The 13,180-nt window shown below is 30.6% G+C and overlaps 2 protein-coding genes across 2 annotated transcripts; one reads left to right on the forward strand and one right to left on the reverse strand.

The window, feature by feature from the left end:
* Window positions 1-3,581: 3,581 nt before the first annotated feature.
* On the forward strand, window positions 3,582-4,436 carry LOC130944461 (stigma-specific STIG1-like protein 3). The gene has a single exon (XM_057872799.1). It carries the CDS (start codon window positions 3,682-3,684, stop codon window positions 4,177-4,179), a length of 498 nt encoding a protein of 165 aa, XP_057728782.1. The 5' UTR covers window positions 3,582-3,681; the 3' UTR covers window positions 4,180-4,436.
* Window positions 4,437-6,047: 1,611 nt separating this feature from the next.
* Window positions 6,048-9,890, reverse strand: LOC130940037 (microtubule-associated protein RP/EB family member 1B-like). Its single transcript, XM_057868091.1, has 8 exons — window positions 9,606-9,890; window positions 8,960-9,028; window positions 8,780-8,866; window positions 8,173-8,279; window positions 7,841-7,983; window positions 7,642-7,718; window positions 7,225-7,338; window positions 6,048-6,492 (listed from the first exon to the last, which is right to left on the reverse strand). The coding sequence occupies exons 1-8, from the start codon at window positions 9,711-9,713 to the stop codon at window positions 6,367-6,369; spliced, it is 831 nt and encodes a 276-aa protein (XP_057724074.1). The 5' UTR covers window positions 9,714-9,890; the 3' UTR covers window positions 6,048-6,366.
* Between the last annotated feature and the right edge of the window lie 3,290 nt (window positions 9,891-13,180).

Below are 13,180 nucleotides of genomic sequence, written 5' to 3' on the forward strand. Positions count from 1 at the left end.
ACAAAGTAAAAGAAGGGCACTGAACCGAACATTGTTTATGTGGTGAATAAATGGTGATCAACTTTCAGTCAACAAGAATAATATTTCTCCATACAAAAGAAGTACTGAACAGAGTAACAACCAAGTACAAAGCCCTAGTTACACTATCCACTGAATTGAATGAAAATTACAACAAATTTCATTCCAAACTCTAGTTATATTGTAAAAATGCAATCACAAATTCACAATAGTTCGATTTACTAAATGAAGCAAATCAATCCAGTAAACCTAAAATGCAACTAGGAGAAACGCGACATTGCAAGATTTCAAATGAACAGTAGTTTTTCTCATACCTTTGGTAGTCTCTGTTGCTGTTTTCGTTCGTTTCTGGTTGTTCCTTGCCAAATCTTCTCGGAATTCTTCTGCAATAGTGGTTTTCGCAGAGAACGTGACTGAAGTTTGAGTGATTTTGAGACAGGTTCGAAGAGAATGAACGGTTTCGTGTAGCAGTTTCGTGTTGAGGAAGAAGCAACGCTTTTTCATAATGAGCGCAAAGTAACGAAAGGTTTTTGCGAACGTATTTTCACTCATCATTAATGCGCGTGACTCTATTTGAACTTGGGCCAAATAATTACATAATTACATAGATATGTAGCATGCCTGTGGCTAAAAATTACAAGGTTCAGCAAGGACAGACGTCCTATCAAACTCTTCCCTTCAATAAGGCTTATGAAACACGTGTCAATACAGAATCATAAATGAAAAAATTTTTGTAAATCTTTTCACATTTGCATCTATACTGTAGTATTCACCATGTATATATTTATTGGAAACCAAAAGAAAATCTGAATATCTCAAATATAATTTTTTGTGTTTAATTTTTAATAATTTGTTATTAAAGTACTAATTCGAATATGCTTATTGATTTGAAAGTGACGCTAGTCAAATTTAATTATAAAAGTTCTGTGTGTACGTAATAGTCAGTCATATATGGAACGGTTATTTAATAATTAGTCGATAATTATTACTCATAAACTTACTTGTCAACTCCTAAATTGGTCAAAATAAATAATTTAGAATAATTTGTCCCATGGTTAAATCAATATATATCCCGTTGACTTTTATTTTTTATATTACTTTTTTGTATAATAACTTTCAAAATTTTACTTATATTGAATTCAATTAAAAATGATAAAGTTCAAGTTTGAACATTCAGAATTTTGTTATAATAATGTAAATAATAATTATGATTAAATTGTAACTTTTTTAGTACCATTATTATATAGTTTATTTTGAGTTTTAAAATAGAAATGTTCAAATATTTACAATGAACTGTGTCAAGAATAGGATATAAAACTACGTTTTTTTTTTATTATATAAAATAAGGAGTATTTAAAATGATCAAAATTTCTTAAATCAATTTTTGTTAGGTGAATATTTTTTTATTATTATATAATTCGTTTCAAGGTTTTGTGGTTTAGGTTAACTAGCAAAATATCATAAATTGGGGGAATTTATGCTTAAACTAGGTAATCTAAAAATATGTAAATAGTCAAAGAGTAGTGTGATTTTTTAGATGACTATAAATCATTCAACATAGAAAGAGTAATGGGTAAAAGTTGAAAACAAAAAACCCTGAGGGTTAGAGCAAAGCATAAATTGTCTTATGTATCCAATTTTTATACGTTATTTTTTCCATCTTGAGATGTTTTATAATCATTTACAAAAACACAATACTCTAAACCACAAAATTTTGGGACTGATTTATATAATAATAAAAAAATATTCACATAAAAACTGATTTAAGGATTCTAATAATTTTGAATCCTTCTTATTTTATATAATTAAAGGAGCCTATAAAACTTTTTATTAATGAATTATAGTTTAATAACATATATAGTTCAATATAAAAATGCTAAAAATAACACATCTCATTGAGCAAAGTGTGCGAAGGAGTCCTAATTTATTTTCTCTCAGAACTTGACTAGCATAAACGAACAAACATTGCTTTAAGTCATACTTTAGATATCAAACAAGGGATCTATATATATGTAGCTGGAAATTCCATATAAGTGGTCCTCATAGCTTCCGATGTTCCTAGCTAACTAATGTTTTTTCTCCAACAAATAATACAGACCACACAACTTCAATAACAAAATCGCGCACACCTAAACCCTAATTGTCCAAACATTAAAAAAACATTTCATGAGAATTGTAATAATTCTAGGTCAACCTATCATGTATTGAAGCCCTTATTTGTTCGATCTCTATTATTATTCTTAATTGTTTAGGCCAATTTGTGTGTGGTTTACACTTTAAACCCACCACGTGTAGAGGCATAAGAGTTAACTTGCATGGAGCAATCCCTTAACTGTTCAACAAAAATGGCCAGATTAGTCTCTTGGAGAATGGGGAAGAATCTTTGAATCCAAGTTTTAATTTGTTGTATTAGAACATGTTAAACACGAAGAGTAGGAGCTGGATTTGTGAGTTATAATAGTTTTTGTTTAAAGTTCTCTGCATTTATGGCAAAGCCCTTTGCTTATCCTAGCAGTATGCCTAAATTTTCTCAGGCCGTCCACGCCTTTCTGAAATGTCATCAATACCCTTTGACTTCCACAAGCATAGCATATGTGACCACTCAAGTAATATATATTTTTGGAAAAGTATAGGTGAACAATGAAAATATTAAACAATGTAAACAATAGATATATCGGATGTTCATTTTACTAGTGTATGGATGGTTATTTTAATATTAAAATTTAGAAGGTTAATTTGGAGGTGTAGTGTGTTTTTATTTGATTGGTGATTGTTCATATTGTTCAATAAAGTCATTGTACCCCTAGCATTTCCCTATATTTTTTTATCGGTTATTGTTACTTCTTTATTATCAAAGTAATATCAATGATTGTTTTACTGTACGGAAGTACCCTTTGATAATTAAACCATTCATAAGTTTTTGTAATATATGTGATTTTAGTTGTGACAAACATTTTGACACGGAAAAGTATATCTTTCGATAGTGTATCTGTATCTAAATATAAATTAGGTTTAATTATTATATTAGTTTTTATAATTTTATTAAATTTTTAGTTAGATTCTTACCGTTTAAAATTTTGTAATTAAGTTATTATATTAAATAAAATTGTTATCAAATTTTTACTAATTATTATTTTTTAAAATAAATAATTTTAGAATATTTCATAATTCATTTTATATCAAAGAAGAAACGAATATTCCAAAAAAAAAATAGTGTACTATACCATAAAAAAATAATATAATACCAATTAAAGCAAATCATAGAGAAGTATAAGTCATGAAATTAAGACGAAAAGGATATAATAGACCTTGCACAGAGAAGTAAAGTATGAGAGCAGTGATATTATTGGAGTATGTTCAAGTTATATAGGTAGCTGAAGGTTTCATAAGGACTAAATAATAATGTAATAACGAGAAAGCCACTATAGTACTCTTCCGCATGCCCCATGCATACAACCTTCTCAACTTTTACCACTTTTGCCGCGTCAACTCTTCTCTCAAATATTCTCCTTTATAAACCCTTCCATCTTCATTTCTCCATCACCACCCTCCACCTTCCCAAACACACAAAACAAACAAACATAGAATATAGAAGAAAGCAATTCTCCTCCACTCTGATTCTGAGAGCTTAAATTGAAGCTATCTCTTGTAATTGGCAAAGCCATGGGATTCCTAAAGGCCATATTCGCCATAGCAATAACCATGGCTTTGTCGATCGCGCTCATCACGATGAACGGTATTAACCAGTTAGAGGAAGTGAAATCGTCGCTGGATCAGCAGCAGCAACAGCCATTGATCCATGATGGCGAAAACGAAATAGTTCTTCCTTCTAAGCGGCTGAATCGCTTCCTTGCTGAATATCCGGATGACAAGAATCCAAGGAATCCAAAAGCGGCAGATCATTGCAAAAGGGATAACGAGCTTTGCTACTTGATGGGTTACGATAGGAACACGACAGCGTGCTGCAACAACAAGTGTATGGACTTGGGGTACGACAAGCAAAACTGCGGCGCTTGCAAGCAGAAATGCAAAAAGTATACTGATTCGTGCTGCAGAGGGGAATGCGTCAATACCAACTTCGACAAGAGGCATTGCGGCGGTTGTAACAACCGGTGTGAAAAGGGCCAATACTGTGTCTACGGACTCTGTGGTTACGCCTAAGTCTCATCACACGAGTCTCCAAATGTAAAAGAAAAGGGGATATTTATAGTAATTATATACGAGGTTTGTGATTTTTATTAAAGAAAATTATTCAATAAAGTAAACCACATTTGTGGTGGTTCTCATCTTGCAAATATATAATATAGCACATATTGTCGTGATTACTTCTTAAGTTTGCAGTCTTGAAGTGTTTCTTGAAAGCATAATGCTAACCCAGAAAATAAGTTGAATTAAATAAATCTGTTTTCGGTCATAAATTATGAGATGTTTTGTGATTCTTAACTTTTCCTATCACACGATGTATTCTGTACATATTATTTGAATTTGAATCTCTAAAGTGAAGAACATAGTAAAACAGTAAAGTGAAGGATTGATCGATCATTGATTTTATAACTTCTATGAAATGTGTGCTCTACTATTTTAATTTAAAAATGATTAACTTCTCACTTTACCACTTTACCAACTTCATTTTAGAAGATCTTGATCCATACTATTTTGTCAGAGCTATCATATATAGAGTTCAGCAATGTATGTGTAATAGAAAGTTTACTCTCACATTCATTGGAGTTCAGTGCAACATAAATATGAATAAAATGAAAAATCTCATTTCTTCTTTTCGAGTCTCGTGTTTGTGGTTTTCATTCTATTGAAAAAAGAAAAGGTATCACGCCTGAGAGATCTAAACGATCAATAACTTGTGCTGTATATTAATCCTACTAAAATGTTTCTAAGCTAATTCGCCACCTAATTATAATTAATCAATGATAACCACATTAATATGCTAAGTGAATTTTGACTATATACTGCTCAAAAGGATCTGCTATTTGAATTTTGAACCCTTTTAGTGTATAAACCCCGCAAACTTTCGCCACATATCGTTTGCTATCTAAATGCTATAAAATGAGTTTATATCTATAAATCAGATTTATCAGTAAATTAGTTATCATATTGACAAGCAAAGGCGAGAGCTTAATTGACGACTACTTAAAATCCAACTTTTGGAAGCAAATTAAGGTGGCATATGGCATGCAGCTTGCAAATTGTATCTAGTAACCACAGGTACACAGGCAACAAAAACCATCCATTTGATATTTTATAGACTTGCCTTAAAAATAGGGTGTCACATGTGCGATTCATTGTTTTGGAAGGAAAGAGGGAGGGCGACAAAATAACAAAATTTAAGATAGATTTGATATCTGATAGGTGACGAGAAAAATCAACCAATATTGATATATTGATATTATTATTCTCCTTCTTGGTGTCCATTGTCAATGTTGTGAAAGGAAGACATCTCTCTTTTTTTTTTTTGTGAGAGAGAGAGCACAGATAAATTAATTAATGTTTGTGGTGACTAAGTGATAAATGGGGCACAAAGTACATGATTTTCTCTAACGCCTCTAATGGACTATTGGAGCTGGTAAGTTATTGTGCTACATGTGTACAGCCTGTTTTAGAACTATCTAACCAAAATAAATAAAAGCAAGAATTATATATTTATATATGACCCATGTCTACGAAATTTTTAAAAAGGGTGAAGTATATTATATTTTATCATCATTGTAGTATCTTGTGTTTTTCTCTTTTAAAATGGTCTACTTATAAATGTATTTTTGTACATGGTGTTTTGTTTTCCCTAGCATGGTCTAATGCATACATCTTATTATTGTTTTTCCATTTCTACTTTATTGGAAAAGTGATTCCCTGAGGCACTCTGCCATGAACTAACAATGATAAGGCTAATGCTAAACTGCATCTTGGAAGATATGTCCTAGAGTTTGATGATATTAAGAGTAACTTTTGCCGCCATTACCAAATATAGGTACTTAGCCAGTTAGCCTACCACTGAATGAGAACTTTGTTGACCATCCCATTGCCCACCCAAATTGCATACCCATTTCTTAAAAGTTGGAACAAAAAATAAAAATATGGAGAATATTTTTTGAAAAGGTCAGTCACTAGATGACCAAATTATCGAGCAAGAAATACTTGAATGCTCACTCTTGGGGCTCATTTTCGGTTTGTTCCAATGACATGCAATATCTCTTTTGATTAAATGGCACATTTTAACCAACGGTCGCAACACGGAAAAAGGTTCAATTGTCTAGTAGTCAAAGATGGCATTTTGTTAACAGAGTTTGGCTGGCAAATGTCTTACTGTACTAGCCAGAAGCTAGCTTTTGGGAGTTATCAGGCTTCAGTTTCTGCTTCATCTTGGACAGCATTCAAAGTTTGGTTAAGGTAACCTAGAGCTTCATCTAGTGCCGATTCCTTTGCATCATCAGCATACAAAATCTTCTTAGTTGCTACAGTCATCTGCATTAAGAACATTTAAGAGTTTATTCATTATTTTTTAAGTTAAAAAAAGAAATCGTTGAGTTTCTATGAACCACCAATGTTCAAATACTATAGGAATGACCACAATCTGGAGGCCTTTTGGTATCTAACCCAGGTCTAGGAGTTCATTATTTGTAAATACAATGATGAGCAGTTTCAGAAGTCAATACATAACAATGTAATCCATCTTTATCATACTGATGCAAACAGAGTCAGGTTGACAAATGCAGCAAGGGATAACCCTTGTGATAATTCAAATGATGAGAAAAATATAAAAATAAAAAGTTGAGCCAGATCGAGGAAGGAAATAAGTTACTTTTGAAGCTACAAAACCTACAAAGAATAGATGGTTATATAGTATTGCGAAGAAATACAGTATTCAGTGTTCAGTACTAAAGGTCAATGCCAATCAACTTAATCAGAGCCACCAAATGTATAAACAACTTAGAAAATTATACATGTCAATGCCAAAATCATACTTTTTCTAAACAAAACTTTTTTGAAGTTTATTGCCTCCGTTTCTACTCAATAATAAGTATTAGAAAACTGATATACAGTCTTTTGCTTTTGGGGGCTAAATAATGAGAATAGATGATATGGACAAGGAAGTGCCACAAAAGTGGAACACGACCACAGGCATGTTGCAAAGATAAAAGACCGGAACATGTTTGTGAATAAATAAAACAGAACTTCAATACAAAGAATTCTTACAGGATTATTATCCACTTCTGAAGCCTGACAAAGGATTTCTATATCCCGTAGTTTTGCAAAGTAAAAGTCTCTTTCTTTTTCCAGGTGACCCATAGCAATTTTGAGATCAGCAACCTGTCAAATAGGAAACATCAGAGTGAAGAAGTGAACTACAAACAAACCGTAAGGCACTTCATTAAAATAACCAAGTGGAAAACTTTCAACAGCATTATCCAGATAATAACTAATATGTAATATGTCAGGCAACTGAGTATGCGAGAGCATCGGCATATTAAATACCATCAGGAAAAATAAAAAATACCTAATTATACAAAAACATAGTAAAATGGGACCAAAGATTGCATTATTCCATTAGTCAACAACTACTTTTCAAATCTCTCATCACATTACTATAATTGTTGATCCTAAAGTGAATACCTGTTGGGACAAAGCCTCAATCTCTGGTGACGAATTAGCTTCATTTTCTACTCCACTTGGCCTGATTTGCTTGGCCCCTTTACACAAAAGAAATTAGTCAAACAAGGCAAACAAGGATAACAAAAGGAAAAGGTAAACTGGTAAAAGCAATATGGCATAATGTAGAACAACTTAGGATCAAAGACATAAAGAAACTAACCAGATGTTGGATTAGAATTGAGTGTGGTGCCTGAACCAGAATGATTCACAATGTTTGTCTGCAATGATTTTGAGCCCTTTATAGAACACCTTAGATTTCGGTCCTTTCCACCCTTACACCTTCGTTCCACAGGATTATAGTTCCTAGAAAACAAACAAGTAATGACATATTATAAAGTGCAATATGATATACAAATGCATGCACCATGCTGCATTGCTATTTATTTGAAAATATGTGTGAACATGTATCATGCAATTAGTACTATAATATACATACACCGAATACCAAAATCTTTTAAATGACAGTGAAGATACTCAAAGAAAGTAGCATACTCATTCATAATGCCACCATTCACTGAATCACAGTAACGTTTCAACCATTGCAGGAACTCCAAGTTATCCAGAGGTCGGCCTTTAACAAGCCTGTTAACTTCGATATGCTGCCATAGAGTAGTCATGTTAAATTCATTAACTGCAAACACAAAATATATATTGCACCAATATACTTTCTTTCACAAGTAAATTTGTTGTCTAGACTACATTTAATATTAAATAACAAACGAAAACTCTTGCACTAAGATTGAACATCTATTATTCAGACCATTTTGGTGATGCAAGCTTGAAGATACAAATTATTGCTGGGGAGCAGGCAGAAAGTAACATAAATAAAGAATAGGTGATCTGCAACTAGAATGAAACTCCACCATGTCATCAAAACAACTTTCAGTCCCTGATAGACGCACTATTTTGCTATATGTGGTAAAAGTTTGTTGGCGATGAACCACTTTGTAGTAATGTTAAACAGGAAAGTGTTTATTAAGTTATAAACTTGAAGGTTATAATAAGCTAGCCATAGTATTATTTCATTCTTTCTCTTTATTTAAGGAAAAATAGATCTCCTTCAAATATTCCAATTGACAGAGTCATAAGAAACAGATACCTTGTCAATTTTCAGCTTGTTGAACACATCCTGCAGAATTTTGTAATTCTGGATCATATCATACTCTGTCTTTGCATCAAAGTTCACCTAGAACAAACCCAGATTGCCAAAAATTACCCTTCACAGAGATATAACACCAGACAAGCTTAAAAGAAGGTCAAAACAAAGTAATGTTCCCACCTTGTGCATTGGAACAACACCTGGATATGTCATGTCCATCATCTGGCATTGAACAGCACCAGATGCAGCCTAACCAACAACAGCATAAACAGGATCAGAACCCTGCCAATAACAAGATTTTCACCGTAGATAACACACCTATATACCTGGAAGTACTCTAGCATCAACTAATTGGCTCTACAGTTACTAGTTTTAGCCTTCTTAACTAATGGAATATAAATTATTCGTTAGAGAAATGAAAATCAGTCCCACTAAAAATGAGTGTCTCGTGTAAAAAGAATATATTAGCAACATGAGCACACTTGAAGGCAGCATCAACACTCGGTCAATATAATTATCAACATTCTTCCAGTTTGACTAGTTGTCTAAACACAATGTGCACAAGTACAACCGAAATCTTAAAAAACTGCAATTTAAATGTTAAACCTTCGATCATATAATAACTATTTATTTAAATAAAAACAAAAAAAACACATGCATTGTCAAATGTCAACGTAAGCAACTCCAGAACAGCAAGAAGTAGTGACAAATGCAAGTTAGATTAGAGTATTGAAATTTCAACGTAGAATTACGAAAGGAACCCCAAAGTTGTAATGTTAATTTAGCAAAAACGTGCAAAAATTAGTGCAGAGAGAAAGAGAGAGACCTCCTCGATGCGAGAGAGATTGAGATGGAGAGTGGAGTTGATCCAAGTGAGAATCTCATTCCTGCCGACAAAGTAGGCGCTGTCCATCATTCCAATATTGGAAGCCATTTCCACCAGCACCAATCCTAAGATGAAGAATGCGTGAAAGAGAACCGAAATGTGAGGTGGGTTCGAAGAACAAGGGTTTCGAAAGGGGAAAATGCCGAAACGAAACGCAACGGAAAGAAGGAATTGAATTTAGAATGAGAGTGAGAGTGGCATTTGCGGAAACTCTCTCTCACCGCTTCCTTCACCTGTTTTCAGTACGTGACGCGTAACGCTTCCCAAAATTCGGTGGTGGGAAACTTTTTTTTTTAATTGTTAAATATTCCACTTTTTTCCCTTTTTAAAGTATATTGATAATTGATAATTGATAATTTGATATACAACAATGTTAGAGAACCAACTCTATATAAGCCAAGAATCAGCCAACTAATAAACCAGAAGCACCGGTGACTTTAACCGGATGTTGCTATTGATAGGCACACGGATGTTTCTGTTTTCTTATAAATTGGATGATTTTGGATATGATTTCTATGTTTCATGTGTTACATATTAATAAAACATAATTAATTATATGGAACCAACTAATGAATGATCAAAGCATCTGTTTCGTGATTCTCTCCTAACACTAGCGTATCTTCTTTCATGTTTTAAACGTGGTCAACAATAATTTAACAAACAAATTAAATTATAAATTAATAAAACTAATTATAATTAATTATGTTATTTCATTCTTAGCTGATTATTAGTTGGTTCCATATACTTTTCCTTTGATATATATAATTATATCAACAACTTTTCTTTTTCCTTTTTTGGAATAACTAACATTAAGTCAGTATCCCTTAATAAGTCAACGACTAATTAGCTCATTTGAACTCACCAAATCCTTAGCATCGAGTTTATGTTCGAAGGCACAACAGAAGGAGAAGTATTTGCCCCTATATAATATAGCATGCTACTATTTTTTAATGCAAATGAAGAAAGATGACGAAATATTCACTAAATATTTAGATTCTACATTATTTGTAAATTGTAATAAATATGTGAACGGCAATTTCTCAAATAAAGTAAAACGAAAAATCTATTTAATAAAATGGACAAATTTGTTTTAGAGGTACATTTTATAGCTATAATAAAAAATATATTTAAAATTATTTTCTTTTACTAACAATTTGTTTATATTTTTTTCAAGAAATAATAATTCCGTAACAAAAACTAAGGGTGTTCATGGATTGAATCCGATCGGCATATCCGCGGTATTTATCCGAATCCGATCCGAAAATTACGGATATGGATTCGATCCGCACACTAATCGGATCATATTGCGGATTTTGTGATGATATCCGCATATCGGCGTATCCGCAAAAAAAATAAGTAAATATTATTTTTATGTTTTATTTTAACTAATAATTATTATATATGTTGTATTATTTTAATTTATTATTTAAAAAAATATGTTTAATATTATTTTAAAAGTAAACATATTTAAAAGAATAGAAAAAATGAATTTTATTGATATTTTCCAATAAAAATAAGCTTTTAAGAATATTTTTGTGTTTTGCGGATATATCTGATATCCGATCCGATCGTGCAGATCGAATTGGATCGGATACAATCTTAAAAACTGCGAATATTGGATCTGATTCGATTCAATGATTTTAGTGCGGATCGGATTAAAATTTTAACCATATCCGATCCGATCCGCGTTCACTCCTAACAAAAACCGAAAAAAAAAAAGGATTAGTGAGACTGAAAATCAATACTCAATAGTCAATATTGATTATAGTTAGGCATTTATTATCTATCTTCTTAATTTTTTTTTAAAGAAAATGACAAATAGTGACTTTTTGATTTGTAGACATTTAAGTTTTCGAGAATTTAAAATATATTTAAGTTTCTGACATTTTCAAAATCTAGACATATTGATTTTTTATGTTTACTTGGGTCCGTCAGATTTAACAAAAAAATCAAATTTGATTTCTGTTGTGCTGACTTAGTGACCTAATTGATACGGATACACACTTAAAAAAAAATTTTAAAATTGGACAAATTAATTTCAAGAATTGATATATCCAAATTTTAAAAAAATTAAAAACTTAAATGTTTCCGAACTAAAAATTCAATGATTGATTTGTCTTTTTTATTTATTTATTTAAAGATTGTTGCAAAGATAATTACCAATTGGGAAGGGGCAGTTGAAGAAATAAACCAATTCCATTATTATGGCCCACAGTTTTTCGTTCTTGGGTTTAATTTTAGGATATCATTAAAGAAGTGAAATATTTTAAGCCAATTTTATAGTGTTTTATTTTGGTGTATAAATTATTAAATTTATTTTTTAAAATAAAAAATTATACACATTCATTAAATATTAATTATTTATTTTTAAAATAAATTAGACAAAGTGTTTAAGGTATCATAACCATCACCGATATTTTAAAAGCAAAGGATTATGGATTCAAGTTACGTGCAGTATGGGGAAATTCTGATTGGCACCACACCAACATACACTAGGCAGACAGCAGGAAGGAGATGCCCAAGAAATTAAATGCGCAATACCTTTTTTTATTTTTATTTTTTTTTAAAAATATATTATCTTAAGAATTTAACTAATATATATTTTAAAGGTACGATATATTTTAAAAATATAACAGTAAAAATTTTTGAATATTTTTAATGCATAAAAATGTAAATAAATTATTTTTTATAATAATTTTTTTAAAATATATTCTTTTATTAGAAATGGACACTTAGCAATGATGGAGTCTTATAACCAGGAAGGGGACGATGGCCCCCAAATTTTATCTTCTTTTTTATAACATTTTAATTTAGTTGCTTTTAAAATTTTCACTTTAGTTTTTTTTATTATAAAATTAAACTTTGACTTTTACCTAAAACTTAATTTAATTCTGTCCCTAATATTTATTATTATTTTGTTTTAAGTAAATATCGAAATTGATTATTAATAAATTTTAAATTAAATATTTTTTAATTAATTTTTATTATTTTAAAATTTTAAAATAATATTTTTTGGATAAATTAATTTTATTATCACTTTTAATAAATTTTATAATATTTTATTATAATTTTTAATAAATTTTATTATAAGACTATTTAGCATCTAAAAATTATCATATTCAGACAAATAATAAATTTTTTTTAAAAATCCAATAAAATAAAAAATTCTCAATGTTAAAGAGTTAGAAGTGAGCAGAGTTAAATTAAATTAAGTTAAGTTTAAGTTTGGCTCATAAAAATTGAATTTGATTCATGACTCAATTCTTTTACTATGGAATCTATTTATAAAATTTAAATTTAGTACAACAAAAATATATAAGTTGGCTCCAATAACATAAACATAATAATAGGGTAAAAGGCATAACTAAACTAAAAACATTTTCAATTTACATGAATCTCCCAAAATAAAAATCGTTACGTCAAAATTTCATGTATATATCTACATAAATCGAATTAACCTAATTTAAATTAGCCTTTTCAGTAGTAAATTGAATTGACCTAGTTCGATTTATAAG

This window comes from Arachis stenosperma, chromosome 1 (genome assembly GCF_014773155.1).
Source record: "Arachis stenosperma cultivar V10309 chromosome 1, arast.V10309.gnm1.PFL2, whole genome shotgun sequence".
In the NCBI taxonomy this organism is placed as follows: Eukaryota; Viridiplantae; Streptophyta; class Magnoliopsida; order Fabales; family Fabaceae; genus Arachis; species Arachis stenosperma.